Source organism: Manis javanica, chromosome 5, assembly GCF_040802235.1.
Source record: "Manis javanica isolate MJ-LG chromosome 5, MJ_LKY, whole genome shotgun sequence".
Lineage (NCBI taxonomy): Eukaryota > Metazoa > Chordata > Mammalia > Pholidota > Manidae > Manis > Manis javanica.
In genome coordinates, this window is record NC_133160.1 from 34,609,011 (window position 1) to 34,629,914 (window position 20,904).

At 38.3% G+C, this 20,904-nt stretch overlaps 1 protein-coding gene across 14 annotated transcripts in view; it reads left to right on the forward strand.

Annotated features, from left to right (window-relative positions):
• Window positions 1-20,904, forward strand: part of PLCB4 (phospholipase C beta 4) — a 399,190-nt gene that overhangs the window by 314,970 nt on the left and 63,316 nt on the right. For all 14 annotated transcript variants that reach the window (XM_073236931.1, XM_037017489.2, XM_037017483.2 and 11 more), the window contains 8 exons: window positions 362-452; window positions 2,708-2,803; window positions 7,329-7,429; window positions 9,371-9,406; window positions 11,584-11,725; window positions 12,335-12,419; window positions 12,761-12,885; window positions 14,682-14,733. In XM_073236931.1, the coding sequence (XP_073093032.1) occupies window positions 362-452; window positions 2,708-2,803; window positions 7,329-7,429; window positions 9,371-9,406; window positions 11,584-11,725; window positions 12,335-12,419; window positions 12,761-12,885; window positions 14,682-14,733 (728 nt within the window). The remainder of the gene's footprint in view (window positions 1-361; window positions 453-2,707; window positions 2,804-7,328; window positions 7,430-9,370; window positions 9,407-11,583; window positions 11,726-12,334; window positions 12,420-12,760; window positions 12,886-14,681; window positions 14,734-20,904) is intronic.

Consider the following 20,904-nt stretch of genomic DNA (forward strand, 5'->3'; position numbering starts at 1 on the left):
CTGACCCCAGCTGGCACAGTGTTACGTTGTATTTTTACCAGATACTTAAAGAGTCATGGCCTGAAGTTGAGCAGGAGCCCCTCCCCCAACACCACGCCCAGTGAGACCCAGCTCCCACTGGGGAAGGCCGAGCAACTCTGCATCTCTTTGGAGACTGTGCAAGTCAAGTTTGGAGCATTAATCTAAGGCAAAATCGGATGCAGCCGCTGCTGTGGGCTGGGGAATGAAAACATAAAACTGCTGACTGCCATCTAGCGGATGTTGGGTGGTATAACATAGGCCTCCGTGTTCTTTCTGGGCTGGGAATGAGAACCGAGCAGCACAACCCATCACTAATTCAGCCTTCTCCGTTTGTCTCCAGCTCGAACCAGGCAGGCCCTTACCATCCCCCAATGACCTCAAAAGAAAAATACTTATAAAAAATAAAAGGCTGAAACCTGAGGTTGAAAAAAGTAAGTCAAACATATACATCTATGATGAATCATATATTCATTGTGTGTTTGCACAGTTCAGCTATCTATATTGAAATATATTTTAAAACCACTGATTTTTGGGTGGTAGGGCAGGAGGTATCATGGCGATGTTACATATGCTTTCCAGAACAGTGAGAAAAGCATATTCTTATATTCATAGACCGGGATTTGGAGGGATCCCAAGGAAAAATGAGAAGAGAGTAGAGGAGGCATTTTAGAATTTATCAAGATAGAAGGAACTGGCATTTTGTCATTTTATACACCCTAAAATCCTCTTGAAAAGTTTCCCTTTACAGTTTACCTATGTGATATGTACCTATCTAGATAAACAGGAGCATGTGAATGTATGCATATGTGTTTAGAGGAAGAGATCCAGAGAGAAATGATTTTGTGTAGACATTTTCCTCTGTATTTTTTCCGGGAAATTTTCTTGGAAAATATTTTCTTTCAGCAAATTGATTAGTTCAGTGAATTAGTAGCATCAAATTTTGGCACGGCTGAATTCTGTTTTTTCCTAGGTATTCTAAATTAAAACTTTTAAATAATATTAATTATGCTTTATTTTTATTACAAAAGCAGTAACACCATGGAAAATAAAAACAACAAATAAAAATATAAGAAAATAACACTACTTTATATATTTATCCATACATGCATGTACTATAGACACATGTATATACACACAAGTTTAGACATATACACACATTCTTAACAACACTAGGATGATGTGAAATATACTGATTTTTTAATTATTTTTAGTTCAACTCATTAAGTATACTTACATCCAGGAGGATATAAATGTACATACTAACTTTAATTTTAAGGTATGGAAACACTATACAGAATTTATTATGTAGGATGTGGTATATATAATTTAAGCAGTCCCACGTTGATGGATTTTCATTACTATGAAAACAACACTGGTAAGCTTACTTGAATGTTCATTTTATACATCTGTGAGGTCTTCTCCTTGGAATAAATTGATATAGCAGTTGGTTGGCCAAAGCATATATACATATTTTTTAATTAAGGTATCATTGATACACAATCTTATGAAGGTCTCACATGTGCAACATTGTGGTTTCAACATTCACCCATATTATCAAGTTCCTCCCACTCCCCACGGCAGTCACTGTCCATCAGCATAGTAAGATGCTATGGAGTCACTACTTGTCTTCTCCATGCTGTACTGCCTTCCCTGTGACCTACCTATATTATGTGTGTTAATCATAATGCCCCTTAATCCCCCTTCTCCCTCCCTCCCCACCCTTTTCCCCTTGATAACTGCTAGTTCCTTCTTGGAGTCTGTAAGTCTGCTGTTGTTTTGTTCCTTCAGTTTTGCTCTGTTGTTATGCTCCACAAAGAGTGAAATCCTTTGGCACTTATCTTTCTTCACCTGGCTTATTTCACTGAATATAATACCCTCTAGCTCCATCCATGTTGTTGCAAATGGTAGGATTTGTTTTCTTCTTATGGCTGAATAATATTCCATAGCATATACACATTTTACATTGTGATGTATATTGTTATACTGTCTTTCAGTTCCAGTTTCCACTCTCACTATAATATACAAGAGTGCCTATTTCCTAGCAATATTCTTAACTGGCTATTACCCATTTTTTTATATATGTGCCCAGCCAATTAAAATGATTCTTAAATTTATTTTTTATTTGTATGTCTTCATTAAGTCTTCATTAACTACTTTCTTTATATACCTTTATTTATGATTTGCCCCTACAAGCTTTCCCATTTTTAAAATTATGTCATTTATCTTTACCTTTCTGACTTATGAGAGCAGTTCCTATATTAGGATCATAACCCCAGTTATATCGTTTACAAATATTTTTTCCTAAAGTTTTGTCAGTCTCCAACGTGCATGCCTTTTTACTGTTAGTTCACCATAATTGTTCTCCAAATCATGGACTTTTGTTTTCAAGCCTTAAATCCTTCACAATGACTGAGCCCTCCCCTATTGCCCCGTTCAAATCTGTGACCAGAATTTTGGGCAGTTCATGCATGTTCCAGCACCTCTTGAGCATGTGTAGATAATGTTGCACATTCCTTAAGGGATCCAACCACCAGGTGAGACAGTGGCCTAGGAACACAGCCAATAGGAGCCTAGATAATTAATTTGCTTTCCCCTTTTAATTTCCTTCACAATGTCAATCTTACAGCCTAGATTTTATAAGTGATCTAACATCTGTCCTCATCTCCTTCTTTGTTTTTAATAACAGAACAGCTCGAAGCTTTGAAAAGCCTGATGGAAGCTGGTGAATCTGCTGCCCCAGTGAACATCTTGGAGGATGATAATGAAGAGGAAATAGAAAGTGGTGAGTTGTTGGGTTTTTTAAATTTACATGTCACAAAAATACTTTTTAAAATGAGAAAAAACATGAATTTGTCTTAGTGGACCCTTTTATATAATGTGATATTTTAATTCTTAATAGGTATATAGTCATGCACCAAACTAAGTATTTTGGGGGTTTTCGATATTCCAAATAGGATTACTTCCAGTTTACCTGGCAACTAGATTTTACTGGCTTGGTCATCTCCATTCCTGCTGTGCATTTAGCTGTTGAGCAAAAAGTCACACAGACAGAGAATCCTTGAAACACTTGCTGTAAATGGCAAGAGGTTGGAATAAAAAGAACAGTTCACCATCCTTTCCTGTAAACAAAAACATGAACTTCAGTGTTGCTAACGGTGATAATAGGGAGGCAAATTAAGAGGAGAGGAACGTGGGTAGAGACCCTCAGGTAAATGATGGGTTCATAGGCGTGCACAAAATGAACTGAAAACTCAAAGTCAGTATTACAATTTTAAGTTCAATTTCCATCAAATATCCAGCTCAGTAGAATTATCTGTATGGTAGATAATTTGAGAAATGGCAACTTTGCTTAAAATATTTGAGTATTTGCTGTTAGCTTCTATAGCCACAACCATAGCGTTTGGTCTTCACTGGGTCTTTTGGGGGGGGGGGGTTGAATCTTTTTAGAAAATTATTTGTTCATTATTAGTATGAGAATTGATTAACAAATGACTTGGACATATGTTGTGTGTCTATTGGTTAGATGATGCCTTAGATTTATATAGTGGCCTTGGGCTAAATGATTTAGAAATACTTGTAGAAACTCTCTTCATTTATTATATAAACATCTGAAATACAAGTTGATTTTAGGGAAGTTTGATATTATACATAAAAACCTGAAAGCTGTGAGAATTAACCAATCTTACTCGTGACCCCTTAATAAAAACTGCTGACTGCAGCAGACTTCATAAGGATAGTGGAACCATGGGTTCAAATTCCATTCCCAGGAAAAAAGTCATGACTTACTTTCATGTGTTTTATACGTCAGAGAGGGTCTAGAAGGCCAGAGATATCTTGTTATGATTACTGCTATGTAACCACCCCCGAAATTCAGAGTCTCAGAGCAACACTTGGCTAACATTTCCTGTGGTAGTTCCGTGGGTCACCTGGGCTCTGGCTGGTGGTTCTCCCTGAGGTTTCTCAGGCAGTTGCTGGCAGGTGCCATTTGGGGCGTGTCACCCGATGGGGCAGTTTGGCCGGGTGTCCTAGATAGCTCCCTCATGCCGCAGCCGTTGAGCTGGGAGCTCAGCTGGGCCCACTGACCAGAGCGCCCCCATGTGGCCTCTCCACCTCGTTTGTGCTTCTCTCAGCGCTGTGGCCAAGTGCTTAGATGGAGCAGCCTGAGAGCCGGTGTTCAAGAGGCAGAAAGCAGAAGCTGCTAAACTGCTTAAGAGCTATGCCAGAACTGGTAGATCAGCATTTCCTCTATATTTTATTTGTCAGAGCAGTATTAGGGCTCACTCAAGGGCAAGGTGTCATTGCAGAGAGCACATGGGAAGGTAGAAGTTGCAGAAGGACAATACTATCCACCACCATAACTATTATATTATTTCAGGTGCTTTTGCAAATAATAAACCTAAACAAAATTTAAGAATAAAATATGGAAAGGCATATATTTCAAAAGATCAGTATAATACTTCTAAAGTTTGAAAACATGAATATTATATAAAGTCAGTTCCATAACATAAGCTAAGTTTCATTGATGATAATTAAAACATGTGAAACATTAGTACATACTGCAATCCAGTAAAACAAACTGCAGAATAATGGCATATATTAACAAGAAAAATAATAATAATATGAATAACTGCCACTGTTGCACCGACTATAGATTAAGGAGTTTACATCATTGCATTATCTAATCTTTAAACAGCCTGATGAAATAGATATTGTTATACTCATTTTTCAATGAAGAAGCTGCAGCTTAGAAAGGTAACGTATTTGTCCATGATTCCACAGCCAGTGAGCACTGGCCCTAAGATTCACCCAAAATTGCCTAACTCCAGGTTCAAGACCTTTTATATCTTACAGTATTGCCAAAGAGAGCACAAATATGCAAAATAGTTGTTTAAAATATTTTTTAAAAGAAAAGAGGAGAAAGAATGTAATGTAGTATTTCCTAAATGCACACAATAATCCAAAATGAGGATCAGTATGAGTCTGCTTATCATCCTTCAGGGTTCATTCCCACCTTTTATGTGTGTGCTAATTATTACTACCAAGTATTTGCCTCTAGTCCTCCCCTATTATTCCAAATTACACTTGAGATATTGATTAAATTGTAACTGAAATAAACATGTGGGATAGTATAAATTTAGGAAAGTGGTAAAGAGGATGGAATCATCCACTTCAATTTCTTTTTTAAAGGCATAGAGGTTTCTGCTATTCCAGTTATACAGATGATTCCTACGTTCCCTCAGCAACACTTCACTTAATTCTGGTCAACCAGTCGACTATCACAGTGTAGTCCTACTGTACACGGGTGACTAGAGTCTCTAATTTATATACTTCAACACAGCAGGAACAGCAGACCAAGCATAGTTTAAGAGGGCAGGGCTGCCTGAAGGCTGTAAAAAATGGAAAACGCTCTTAATTGGGGAAACCATGTGCCCAGTCATTGGCTAGGTTTAGAACCAGAAGCACACATGCTTGTAAGACTTAGGAGACAAGCAGTGGGGAATGCCAAAATTATATGCAGTTGTAAATTTGTCTGTGCATACTTGCATACTCAAGAGATAGTAAGTAACCTTTATTCATGCCACCCTTTTAAAGTAGTTAAGTCTCTACCACTTGTATGGGACACATGGTTTGACTTCAAGTAGTTTATATCTGGCTGGGCAGGTTAGACTAGTGATATATGAAATGGAAATATAATAGTAATGGGCGTGAAGTCTCAAAATCTTGGTCACAGGCTGTAGGTAATGGAAGCCCCGTCAGTGGTTATGGAAACCCAGTGTCACTTTTGAGAGCATCGTGCTAAGGATTGGAGAAATCTAGGTCCATATCTTACTCATTCCCCTCAGATTTGTGAATCATTTCTCTGAATCTATTTCCTCAATCTAAGACACTGGACTAGATTATTTTTTTGACTTATTCTACCTCCTCAATTCCTTTTTTTTCCTGTCCAAGGCCTATATGACATACTTAAAAAAAAATCATCTGCCTCCAAAATATCCCATATCAAAATATCAATTCCAGAAGAGCTGTCTCTCTTGTCTCACCTTCATCCCATTCCTGGAATAGCACCCTGCAAAAAACAACTTACCTTTAAGAAACTCCAAATCCCAAGATGCCACCAGTTGAAAAACACCACTATTTTATTATGACTAAGAAAGAAAAGTGCTTCCAATTAATTGTAAAATGCCATCAATTGAAGAACACATTGCAATGTCAGAAATATTAAAATGGGGGAAATGCACCTTGTAATCAGTAAAATCATTTTTCCTTTACTACTATTCTTGCATTTCCCTTTGCACATTTTAAACATGCTTTTAGAAAAATATCTCTAATTCTTAGGGTCTGCTCACCTCACAAGTGAGTCCATACTTAGAAATTATTTCATGTTTTTTTTTGCAGTAAGTGTCCCTCATGGCCTCTGTTGTGACAGCATGCATTTGTTTGGACTTGCCCTGACCCTGTGGGTTTCTCCTGATCCTGGCTATTAGGAAAATTCCTTACCGGGGAGTTCCCACAGAGTGGGGATGATGGGAATCCAGATCACCAGCACGTGGCTCATTTCCCACTGGGTGATCATTTTTCCACAGACAGCCTTAGATGGATACCAGATCTCTTGTTACTTTCCTGGACTGGTGGACCAAGTGCTTCTGTGCGTCCTTTCACAGCCTGGGCCATGCTCCTGGGGCACTAGCTCTATTTAGCACCCGCTTCCAGCCTTCCTACTACCATGAGCCCAAAGAACGATTTCAGAGTCCTTTAAACCAGGATGGACAAACGGTTTACAGAAGCAGTACAGTCCTTCCAAGCTCTTTCATTTTTTTATGCCACAACCTCCAGGCCACCAGCCACTAGTCCTATAAAAGTTAAGTGGACACTTCAGGCTCTTCAAATTATCAAATGGATTTTCCTTTTCTTCTGTCTTCTTGTTTTCCCTAGGTCACATGGAAGATCATAGACTCATATTTATGAGTCATAGATATTCCTGAAGTGTTTGAAGTTTTAATTATTAGGGTTAGTGTCTTAAGTTAGAAATATTCATTTAAGAAAAATTGGTTAAGCATCAAGCATGTCAAACACCATGCTGGATGCAAGAGAATAACAAGAAACAAGTTGTGCTCTCTAACCTAGAGTGAGATAAGAGTTTAATGAGAGTTTTATTTGAAAAAAAAATTGTTTATTTAAACGTTCCCATTTGCATTTAGCTTTCTTCTCCTCTAAAAGTGCTCATGTTCTACCCAAGATTATGGAGAAGGTCTGACTGCTTGGTGGTTAATTTGGCTTCTTGGATTTCCCTTTTGTCTTTCATGCAGCTGAACAAGAGGAGGAAGCTCACCCTGAATACAAATTTGGAAATGAACTTTCTGCTGATGACTTGGGTCACAAGGAAGCTGTTGCAAATAGTGTCAAGAAGGTCAGAGTATTGGTGTCCCTTTTCTTTCATGACTCTCAGGAGGGAGCAGCTATGAGTTATGAATTGTAGAAATGTGACAACCACAAGAAAATAAAATAGCCTGTAATGCCCCTCCTAAATTACGTGACCAGAATCAATATCTGAATGTGAGACACAAGCAGCATTAAGTTAGAAAGAACACTTAAATTGCTCATTAGGCATGCCCAGTGTTGACCACTATGCATTTGGCCCATGTCCCTTAACCATTATCATTTATCACATTATTATACATGCACAGGGAGACAGTAACAGCATCCTAGTGGCAAAGGTCAGCCTGTTAAAATCATGGAGAAAATGACCCCTGATCATCCCAGTCAAACCCTCATTAGAAAACAATCCTACTAATTAGGTACCTCATCTCCCTCCTAATGCAAAATATGCATGAAAATATTTCCCTCCATCCAGTCATTCAGCCAAGAAAAATACTTGTACCTACTGTGTGCCAGGCGTAGTCTAGGCCATAGCAAGGGTTCTGGGTTTCTGTCCTCATGTAGCTTGACATCTGTTGGGAGCATATTGGAAGCAGGTGGTAGACAGATGAGAAGCAAGTAGACAGTCAATGATGTAATTACTGTCTATGATCAGTGCTGTTATGAAATCAAGCCAGGGTAAGATGAAGAATAATAAGGTGGGGGGAATAAGGAAATCAGAGTCTCTTGTACTAACATATGCATCACCTCACATAATTACCTTGTGTGTATGAGTGATGAGAACGTTTAAGATTGGCTTTCTTAGCAACTTTCAAGTACGCAATACAGTATTGTTGACTATAGGCACCGCACTATACATTAGATCCTCAGAATGTATTCTTCTTTTAACTGTAAGTTTGTATCCTTTGACCAACATCTCCTCACGTCCCCACCCCCAGCCCCTGACAAAGTGATTGATTTTCTAATGCTGTTGTGTGACTGAGGCAGGAGGCTTAAGAGTGATCATTGGATTGGTAACGTGAAGGCCATTGGTGACCTAGAAATAAGAAGTTTCAACAGAGTGGTGGGGACCACCAGAGCTGACAGGTGTGAGGGAGTTGAGACTATACTTCCGAGAAGTTTTGCTCCAAAGGGAAGCAGTAAATAGGCTGGTGGCTAAAGGGAACCTGAGGAGTCAAGAGAATATTATTTTTAAGATGAATGAATCTGGAATGTGTTTGCAAACTATTGGAAATGGTGCAATAAAGAAGGTGAGCCATTCCTTCAGGTGAGAGAGGGGATAACTACTGCCTGTGAATTCCTAGAGAAGGTAAGGGTGGGTAGCATCGAGGTGTTGTGAGGCTCCATCTTTGATGGGAGCCAGGGTACTTAATCACTGAAGACAGTAGGGGAAGATGTATGTAAGTGTACACAATTGGTGGTAGGAATATGGGAGAGCATTTGCCTGATGAGCAGAATCAAAGGAATACTTTCATCACACCCTGTCTTTTCCTACAGAGTACTGCACGTACTTTCAGAGTATTGGATGCCTACTAAGTTCAGTGTTAGTTTATGCTACCTCATCACATAAAACCTTTATGAATACCCAGACACAAGTGCTGAATTGCTGAAGAGTGACCATTCATGCTTGCTGCCCTTTACATATCAGAAGAGGTGCCCACATCAATTATTTCCCAAGACCTATGACTAAATCACTAATTAAGTTACTATAAGAAACCATCTAAGTAGGCAAAGACTGTCAACAAAGGAAGGAGAAAACATTAAGATTTGCTCTTCTGGTATTAAAGACAGGCTGTATCTTTTCAGTATTTGCTTTTGTCTATGGCTTTATGGCATCGATAATTTCCCATCTTAAAAAATAAATAGAACAAAATTATATATATTTATTTAAATATTTACATATGTATGGCTAGTAAATTCAGAATTTTGCCCTTTAGAGAAGTAAACAAATAATTTTCTCTCTCTTATTTAGGTTTCTGATGACCTGGAACATGAAAACAACAAAAAGGTAAGAAAATTTCCATGTACGTTTTGTTTGATATATGAAATGCAGTATGTGTCCCTCTAACACTGAACATTTTGTGCTAAGTGTTGTTACTCTGTCTTCCCCCTGCCCCATGGAATATCAAGCTTACTATTTATGGGCATAATATTTACATGTTTGATACATCTAATTATAAAAGTCTTCAATTTCACAGTGATGAAATGATTGAATCCTGGTAAAATCACAAAAAGGGAAGTGATATAAGATGGTGATAGTGATATACAGGGCAGTGATATACAGGGAAAGTAAGACGATTTTTCTGAAAACAAGTGGTCAGTGCAGTCAGGCATTTTCTTAGTTGAAATTACAGATATTCCTGGAATAGGAATACATAAATCATCAACACATAAATTTGAAAATGAAAATGAGCTAGTAGGTCATCAAATCCATATACTAGCATAACAGAAAGGTCACCTCGGTTCTGACTGCACTGGTATTCTGAAAGACCGTTGATTGCACATTTCACACATTCTAGGATTTTTATTTGATGTCATCAGGTATTGACTTTATTATAAGGAAAGGAAAGTTTACATTTTTAGTTTATTTTATCCTCATCACAGTTCTTCATCATGTCAAAGTGGTCTTACTTAGTAAAGGTATATGGTTTATAGTTTATTAGAGTATTGAGACTAATGTTAGTTACAGGCAGAAATTTGCCTTATAATTTGATTCCCACACTTCAGAGCTTCAGAAAAGACTGTCTGGCTGTCTGGTGAGGGGTGGAGGGGGGGATGTTGGGGAGAGTCCTTCTTTATTTAGAGTGAGACCCTATCTTTTTACTGTCAAAATATTAAGTTTGGAATCATTATGGATAAGTCTGATCTCAATCCTCTCCCATGATGTTTGTGAAAATCTCTTTTACTAGAATTTCAGAAGATATTATGGTCAATAAAGCACAGGCTAACATTTGGTCACAGCTATTTATTAGTTACATAGCTATGACTGAGTTATTTTAATCCTCAAGGCCTCAATCTTCTCATGCGGTCAGTATGTAGGACGCTAATCCTTTACTGACTGTAATGAGGTTGTATGTGCAGAATTTCAGCCAGCTGTCCAGCACATGTTCCCGTGTTACTTATTATCATTAAACATGTGAGCAAGGATCAGACATGGTCTCTATCTACTCTTATTTGGAGAGGTCAGGACATACAAAGATTAATGACTAAAAAAAAAAAGGTTACATTATTTGATTATTTATATCAGGCTGTAATTGGTAAAATCAGTCTGATGATTTAGAATTCTCACATTAAGTCATCAGATAAGACAGTCTGACCATTTTTTAAACTAATGAATTGATTCATGTGACAAAGCATTTTATCCACCTGTATCAATCTATGAAGGAAATTTAACTTTTCTAAGTTTTCAACAAAATGTTGATTACTCTTAAAGGCATTATTTTTGTTGTTGATTTTGTTGGTTTTGCTCTAATTTATCAAGAAATAAACTAAAATAATTCATTTTCATTTTTTCTCTCTGCAAAATGATAGAATTTCAGTATGTTCTATGTTATGGGGTTATCAGATCATTTTAAGAAGAAGCTTTTTCAAAAATACCATAAACTACTTACACATATGGTTTAAATTCTAGAGGTATGTTAAGCAAATGGGGCCCCAGACTAGCCTCATCATTAGCACTTGGTATCTAGGGAGATATGCAAATTATTGTGCCTCACCCCAGACTCACTTCATCAGAAATTCTGAGGGTGGGGCCCAGGAATCTGTGTTTTAACACCTATGGCCCTCTGGGTGATTCTGATGCACACTCAGGTTGAAAGTCAATATTTTTGACTTTGTGCCACAATTTGTGAAATTTTGAATGATAATCCTTATGGTATGTGTATTTCATAGCCCTGCTGTGAACCTCAATATAGTTTCTTGAGTATTTTAAAGTCCTTTAAAAACCTAAAAAAATCCCCAAAATGTAAGATGAACCTAATATTTTATAATTGTCTCCTTTTGCATTATTTGGAGTTATCATGGACATTAACTTTTAAAATTATCCTTTAGCATAATTGAGGAAGAAAAAGGTCTTTATCTTACAATTTGTGTGTGTGCAAATTATGGTTATTGAGGAAAACTGGAACATATCTGTGAGTTCCACTAAAGTCACCAACATGCGTGTCCCCTTCGTTGTGCTTGTAGGGCCTGGTTACCGTAGAAGATGAACAGGCATGGATGGCATCTTACAAATACGTAGGTGCCACCACCAACATCCATCCCTACTTGTCTACAATGATCAACTATGCACAGCCTGTAAAGTTTCAAGGTTTCCATGTGGCTGAAGGTAACACCAAAGGTTAAATTCATTGCTTTCTTTGTCTGCTTTGCTTTTCTTATGCTAATGAGCTGTGATCTGGCTGGTTCCCTTTTCTGTTTCCTGCACAGGGACCGTTCCATCTCACCTTACTATTTCACTGCGCAGTGGCATTGTGTTGTCATTCCCTGCATCATCCACAGGGTGGCTCTGAAATACTTTGGATTTCTTTGCTCTAGAAGCATGTAATTTCTTTGATATACTCTCCTAAGACCTCCTTTAAGTGAAAGCTGGCCTCCAAAAACAAAGTATTTTTAAACTTTTCATAATTATTTCTAGGCTGGAGAAGCTGTCATCATCATCATACTCAACAAAAATACTCATTTCAGGGGTGGCTGTGTGTACAGTGGTGATGGGTGTACAGTTATTTGTTTAATGACTAAAATTAATTCATTACACTATTTTTTTTAAGTCAGCTGTGTCCATCGACAGGATGATAGTGGAAGTAGAAGCTCCTGATATGATAATGAAACATCTTTCTCCAAAGCCTTGTGATTCAGGATGTAATTGCATTTATTGCTTGTCTTTCCGGGTGGGTTTGAGGCAGGTTTTCTGAGTGCATCTTTGTTTTCCTTGCAGAACGTAATGTTCATTACAACATGTCTTCTTTTAATGAGTCTGTTGGTTTAGGCTACCTGAAGACACATGCGATTGAATTTGTGAAGTATCCTTGTATAGCAAGTGGGATGAGTTTTGGGGGTACTTTCGGTTTGGTAGAAATCTCTAACACAACACAGATGACCAATATATAATTTTGTTTGTAGTAGAGCTGATAAAATAGTATGTGTGAAAGACCATAGCAGCTGTGAAAATATGCCCAAATGTGAATCGTTTTTATAATCCACACCTTAAACTGTGATGTTTCTCCTAAGCATCATTTATAAATGTGAAATTTATTCTCTGTTGTCTACATGATTGTCATTCATGGTCTTAGACTAGACCTTTGTTGTTTGTTTACTGCTGCCGGAATATGGTTTTCTCAGGTCTCCTTAATAAGTTACACAGTTATAACAAACGGCAAATGAGTCGCATTTACCCCAAGGGAGGACGAGTCGATTCCAGTAATTACATGCCTCAGATTTTCTGGAACGCTGGCTGCCAGATGGTTTCACTGAACTATCAAACCCCAGGTAGGAGCTGATCTCCAGTGACCTCAAATTCCACGAGAATGCTTTGACAGGATGGTGCCAACAGTTGACATCAGTTGGCTGTGGGCATTTTTAAAAAAGGAATCAGACATATGGCAAAACAATGTGTTATTGGATTTACATAATGGTGAGAAATTAAAAACTCAAAGTAGAACAATAAAATAAGGTTCCTTTTCAGTCAAACTTATCTTTGTTTCCAGAGGCTGAATTAAATGAAAAGAATTTTAGTATCTTTGTAGAGTAACTATGACTCATTTCTCCTTTGCAAAGTACTCTTCCCGCTGTTCACAGTTCATCAAATATCAACAGCACAGTGGGATTCCGTACCGTAAAAGTGCAGAACATTATGGAGTAAACTCTATCAAAATGGTGTAGAAGGAGTTACACATTTTTAGTGATGCTAATCTGTAATATAGTCCCCCAAAGTGTACTTAAAGGCAGGTTTCTAATACATGAATTTCCCCACCTTGGAAGGAAAGAAGTACATTTTTATAAATGCATACATGAAGTTTTAAAACTCTCTGAGGTTTGCTTGTGAGCCTAGGAGCATAACTTTAAGATTAGAGATAGAAAAATACTGGGATCCAGTGGCTTATCTAAAGCAGGTAAGAAATAGATCAAAATACCTATCCGTTTTCCATGGTTAATTCCACAGCAGGGTATTTAACACTGGTAAAACAAAATTAGCTTGCTCAGTCTTTTGCTATATGAGAGTACCTCCCATGTTTCCCACTTTGGGGGCGTTTTCCTTTTCTAGACCATCCACCATCCTTTGAGAATTTCTGCCCACCTTGCTCCCTGTTATCTGGACTGATTGGAAGGTCCTTTGACTTTCATCCCTTTGGCATGAATGTGGCCTGACTGGATTTCCCACCCCTTGATGGAGCCTGCTCAATGACCAGAAGCTGGAGTCAAATTTGTACACAACATCCCCTTTGGTCCTTGCTCTATTAAACTATGACTAGGTACTGGTATAATAGGGTAGTATTTCTAGCAGAAGCAAAATTAAATGACCCTACTGATTTTACTTACTTAAAAAGGGGTCAAGTTGTATTCTTAGTAGTCAGTGAGTCCATTATATGGATTAAATGATCCTAAAGCAGTTTATTCACTAGGTCAGCTTGTATTCTATAATGTTAGGATTAACCATAAAATGTTGAAGAAGAAAAATCCATCAGCTTATTCGTCTATTTTGCTGATGAAAAGAAAGAAGATTGAGTCCATTTCCAGGAGAAAAGTCCTAAGCCATGCCCTGCCAGTGTAGACCCCACCAGAAGGATTCTCCTTAAATCTGAAAGTAGAAACAAGCCACCAATTTTTACATGATACTACCTACTTTATTTTTGGTTCTTTTTAACTAAATTTTATATTTTCATGACCTTGTTGGGTATCTCTAGCATACATAACCTTCTTCTATGGTCATAAGGTACATTCTGTCCAACTACATCAAGTTGGACACCTATACTCTTAACATTAAACGATCATATGACTCATATATTGGACCCAATTTTTAAATCAATTCTAACATGGTATTTATGAAAACACATTATGTTTAATTTAAATTGAACACGAAGTCACTTCAACATGGAAGAGAGAATTATGTACCTTAAAGAAAGAATTGTGTGCCTTAAAAATACCCAGAAGTTCCGTTTGGTGTTAAAGATTTTTTGGCCTAGGATCATAGAATCAATATATGATATCCATTGTTTAAAATCACCCCATCATGATCTTCTTTGTCCAGAAAGACAGGATGGTAAATTATTTTTGTCTCTTGGCAGATTTAGCGATGCAACTGAATCAGGGAAAATTTGAATATAATGGATCGTGCGGGTGAGTAATGTGATTTAAAGTATTGCCACCATGTTCCAGAACTCCATACTACAGTTACAATGAAACTGTGTCATTTTTAATTAGGGGCTGCTGAATTTAAGTGAGGTTTGAGAAATGAGATAGAAACAAATGAAATCCCTAGATAAATTATATTTACGAACATACATTCTTCATCTCTCCCTATTTTACTAAGCAGATTAAAAAAGAAAGTTTAACCAGAAGTTAAGCAGTTTATTTATACATACTCTACAGAGTTTAATTCTTTCACTTAAAATTCAGTTTTTGTAGCTATGACTGATTGTGACCTGTGCTCATTTGGAAATTAACTGGGACATAGGTGTAACATATATGTATTGTAGCTAGGACAAAGAGACGAATAAAGTCGACGTGATAAATCATGCAGTTACGGGTGTCCAGTTGGATTTAATCCAGCTGGGAAGAAAGCATTGTCCTCCCTTGAGTCTTCTACAAGTCTTGTAAATAGCAGTTATCAAAAAATAATGCTATGAATGTTGTTCTAGTTTACTTAAGTAGCACACTTTAAAATCTGTGAACCAAGTAATGAGCTAAGAGATGTAATAACACTGAAATGCAGAAAGCTTAAATGAAAATATGAAGTTAAAGTTTTATAGAAATGGAAAAACTGTGTGGCCATATTTTCTCTGTGCATCTGTCTCCAAGCAGCACTCCAGGTAAATAATCCAAAACCACTACCCAAAGGCCTCTAAATAAAACCAGTGGTGCACCATCCCCTCCCATAATGCTACCTACTCTCAGGAAGTTACTGGTCTCCCTGGTTGAAAATCTGATTTTCATTACTAGAAACAGCCAGTCAAGAAAAGAATGTTTCAGCAGTTGGGGTTCAAAGTTCACACTCTCCCTGTGCACCAGATGGTTCTCTCTCAGCATACCTGTACCCACTGGTGATGGCCCTAATACCTGAAGCACACCCCCCCAACACACACACACATAGCTGAAGCATGCTGTGTGTTTTGAAATAAATGAAAATTTCACATCTTAAACTAATACAATGTAATATATCAATTATATCTCAAAACAGGGGAACAAAATAAATAAAAATTATTAAGTTGGAAAGAAAATAGCCAAATGCATATTTCAGAATTTTTAAGCCTCTTTTGTTATTAAATGCAAAGTGTTCATAGCTAGTAGAGAGTGCATGTAAATTAATGGATGAAACCCCCCAGTGGTGGGTTGAGGTAGTAAGACCCCAGAGGGCAGTTGGGGTGCAGGGATAAAAGCCCTTAGCTCTAGTCTGAAGCCTGAGTTCAAGCTCCAGCTCCTGTGTATGCTGTGTTGCCCTGGGAATGAGGTGTCAGACTCTGAACCTTGATTCTCTGCTTGATGAAATGAACACAGTAACACTTACCACACTGAGTTTGTTGTGACAGCTCACTAAGGATGAACATAAGTGTGTATGAAATTACTTCAAGGACTCCAAATTTCTGTGCAAAAGTGAGGTTTAAGGAAAGCTTAAGACCTTATAATTTATCACACACAGAGACCAGGCAAGATTAAATGGGCACTCTGTTCAAATCAGGCCTTTATGACATCCAGGAAGGCAGCCATGGCCCTCATGGTTCATACCACACACATCAGGCCTGGCTGTACTCCCTGCTTGGAACTTTCCAGTGGTCCAGTAACACAAAAGGAGCTTTCCAGTCCCACCATCCAACAGCTAGCACTGATACAGGGAAGGGAATTGTTACCAGATAAGAGGCCTGACTGAAGTTGTATGCATTTACCATATTTCTTTTCAGGAGTTTCCCTTTTGCCATAGCTCACATGTTCAGCATCTAATTTTCTGTACCAACTACTTTAAGATAAATTCACAGATAAGGATGATGCTACCTGAGTGTGAATTCTGTGCTATTGTGTTTGAGACAAGTTACCAAAAGCCTAAGTCCTATCGGAGAGATAAAAAGTGCAATTGTTCAGTGGGCAGCCCAACTTTAAGAGGCAATGACAGTAATGTTCAGAGGCTTGTGTCACACGCACACACACACACACACACACACACACACACACCACTCCCCTCCCTTTTCCTCACACTCAACCTGGAGGCAAAGGTCATCACCAACAGGGAAAAAGGAGTCTTTCCAACCTGTGTGTTTCTGTACTTCTCAGTGGTTGAGGAGTCAAAGCTGGCAGATGCAGGACTAGCCACACATGACACATTTCCATGGAGCAAGGGCATCGAAGGTGCTCCGTGGCTTTCACCACATTGCCCTTGTCATTTCCCACCTGCCTGCAGGAACTTTAAAAAAAATCCTTGTCAGCTCTGCCTGAGCCTGTGTTCCTTCCTGTAAAGAGTCATTCTGTGCCTTTTAGGCCGACAGTGGCAAACAATAGCTGTTATACATAGAACATCAGTGTGCAGAGCACATACACACCCCCTGGGCTAACGACAGTAACAAAGCAGCAAAACCTACCTGGGATTCTCTGACTGCTGTGTGGGCTGATCTTTTTGGAGTCTCTGCCATTGGGCCCAGTAAGTGTGATTTTTATTGGGAAAGTAAGCTTTGTTTATAACAGGTTTGTTATTTAAAGATGGAAAAATGGGAAGCATTTCTGTAATTCCTCATGAAACAAAATAGAGCAAATTAAGTTTTCAAGTCCTTTCAGTCTTTCAGAAGAATCAGAATAGCACAATGTTTTATGATTCAAAAGTGCACATTTTTTATATAACTTTCTCCAATCAGAATGTGTCTTGCAGTTTGTGGCACCTGGTGGTTATAATCAGCAGCCATCCTGTGTTCTTGCTGGTGAATAAAGTAATGGGGTGTTGAATGACTGATGGCATCTTAGGTGTGATGAAATAGAATGCACTTCCTTATGACCCCATTCTCTGATTTTTATGGCTTCTGTCTGCCCCTCTGACTGAAGGCCCTTCTCTGCCTCCCTTGCCTCCCAAGGCCCTGCAAGGTCCACAGAGAATCCTTGGATCCCTCCATGTGCTTTTGGCTTTGACCTATGCCTGTGTCCACCACACAAATCCAGATGTTTGGAATGAAATTGTTTCCTGTACCAAAAAACACCAGGCAGGACCAACTGCATAGTTTGCTGGGCCCCGTGCAAAATGAAAATGAAGGGCTCCTTATTCACAAATTATTAAGAATTTCAAGCCAGTGGCTGCAGAGCATTAAATCAGGCACACAGCCCTTCTAAGGTCAGAGCTCTGTGCAGCTGCACCATCCCACACCCATAAAGCCAGCTCTGGAGGTGGGCTCTGCCTTCAGCTTCCCCACTGATGGCTGGGGTGCTGGACTTGCACAGCTGCCAGGGCTGGGCTGTGAGTGGCATCCCAGCTGCACTGTGAGTGGCAGCCCTGGCATCTTTGCTGCATCCACAGGCCACCTCAAAGCCCAGGACAGACAGTCTTTCAAGATAAACTGGCTGAGTGCCAGTGCCAAAGCAAGACTCACCTAGTGGTCCTGCCAAACTTGTCCATGTTCTCTTTACTTTTCTGAGTGTATAAAATGAACACACTATACTCAAGGCCACCTGCTTTGGAGAACTGGACTTAGGTCTCCTTGCCCTTTTCCCCTGGCATTTTTTATTTTGGATCAATTCACTCTTTCACGGAATAGTTTTCTACTAAGCACATAGGAAAGGAGGGAATGTGGAAGAATGTTTTTGGCACCTAGAAATCATTAATATCATTAATTCTCTATTTTCAGAGAAAAGGGGCTTCTGGGGGAAATGCTGATTGTTTGGACAGCCACTGCCCAGGGAGATTCTGGACTAGAAAGATGACTACAGTCCTATATGGATCCCAGGGGCTCCATCTTTCTCAGGAGGCAGAATCCTCATTTCATACACTGGAATCCAAATACTACTGTTGTGGAATCCAGAGCAATCAGCTGTTACCTCCCCTTACAGCCAATGTCTGGTGCTTTGCCAGACAAAGCTGCTGGCTTCCCTTGGAGTAACACCGTGATCACTCATGTACTTCCCATCTTGAGTCCTGAGCTTTGGTTGTATCATCATATTTTCCAGGGGCTAATACAAGCCACAAAGAAAGGTCCAAATCTAAGCCCCTATGAATTAAAAGCAATATCTTCTATCCAGTTAGAGCTTTCATATTAATATTTTGGATTGCATCCTCTTGGAGACAGGTGAGCATTCAAAATCAGCTTTAATATTTGAACCACTTTGTAAAATCTCTAGATCCTTGATTTAAAAATCAGTGTTGTTATTCAGAAGTTCTTTATTGATGATTTCATCCAAGTTGAATGTGTTTAACGTTTTTGTTCAGATGGAGAAGATAGCAAAGAATGGCAACTTTGTCAAACCAAAAATGGTACTTCAAATTTGTCTTTAAGGAAAAATATGCCTCAGGATCCCTTTTTGGTTGTATTTTTTAAAATAAATTTGACATCATCTAGCATTGAAATGAGTAAGTTACGCTTCTAAGGAATATAAAAGATTTGATCTCCTAAATTTTGATTCTTTTACATTTAAAAGAAAACCTATAGGTCTGGGAAAAGTGCTTTTATTTTCCTTTTGGGAATAGGAAATTTCCTGTTTTTCTATTTCCTATTTTTCTATCTATGGTTATAGATATGTGGAGTTTTTCTGTCTACAGTTATCATCATTCTAACAATAAAAAATAATTCTATTTAGACAGATGAAGTCCTTTGACACATTTTGGGGAAGTTACGGAATCTGGTCAAGATGTGATTAATGTGACCATAGCCAGTGAGCATAAGGAGCAGGCATTGTGTAGTTGGAGTCAATTTCAAAACATGTTCATCATTTCAAAAAGAAAACATGTACCCTTTAGCAAATACCTCCCAGTACCCCCTGCTCCCTTCACCAGGTTTTATCAGCCACTAATCTACTCCCTGTTGATAAAAAATTCTAAACATTTTATATAAATGGATTTATGTGACGTGTGGCCTCTAGTGAATGGCTTTTTTCACTTTCCATCTTGGTGTTTTCAAGATTCATCCATGTTGTCACATGTCAGTACTTTGTTTCTTTTTATTGCCAAATAACTTGCCATTATATGGATATACCTTCACCTGTTGTACATCTGTTCACCTGTTGATAGACATTTGGATTGTTTCTGTCTTTTGGTTATTATGAATAATGCTGCTATGGACATTCATGTACAAGCTTTTGTGTGGACACATGTTTTCATTTTTCTTGGGTATATATCTAAGAGTGGAATTGCTGGGTAATATGGAAATTCTCTGTTTAACTGAGGAACTCCAGACTGTTTTCCTAAATGGCTGTATAATTTTATATTCCCACTGCAGTGTATGAGGGTTCCACTTTCTCCACATCCTCATCAACACTTAACTATGTTGTTAGAGCTATGCTAGTGTGTGTATAGTGGTATCTCACTGTGGTTCTGGGTTTGCATTTCTCTGATAACTAATGATATTAAGCATGTTTTCAAGTGCTTACTGGCCATTTGTATATCTTATTTGAAGAACGTCTATTCAGAACATTTGCTCATTTTTTAACTGGGTTATTCTTTATGTAGTCTAAGTAAGAGTCTCTTATCAGATACCTAATTTGAAAATATTTTCTCCCATTTTATGGCTTGGCTTTTCACTTTCTTGATGGTGTCCTTTGAAGAGCAAAAGTTTTCATGATGAAGTCAGGTTTATCTGTTTTTTTTTTCTCTTTTTTGCTGGTGCTTTTGGTGTCACAAGAATCCATTGCCAAATCTCAAGTCACAAAGATTTCTTCTTTGTTTTCTTCTAAGAGTTTTACATCTATAGCTCTCACATTTTGGTTCTTGATTCATTTTGAGTTAATTTTTGTTTATGATGTGAGGGAGGGGTTCACTTTTATTCTTTTGTATGTGGCTATCCAGTTGTCCTAGTACCGTTTGTTTAAAAGACTGTTCTTTTCCCCAGTGAACAGTCTTGGCATCCTTGTCAAAAACCAGTTGACTGTGGATACATTATTTCTGGACTTACTGTTCTGTCTCATTAATTTACATGCCTGTCCTTTTGTCAGTGACAGTTTTGGTTACTGTTCCTATGTAGAAAGTTTTGAAATTGAGGAGTGTGAGACCTCCAGCTTTGTTCTTTTTCAAGATTATTTTAGCTGTTCTTGATCCTGGAGTTTTCATATGAGTTGTAGGATCAGCTTGTCACTTTCTACAAAGAAGCCAGTTTGGATTTTGATAGGGAT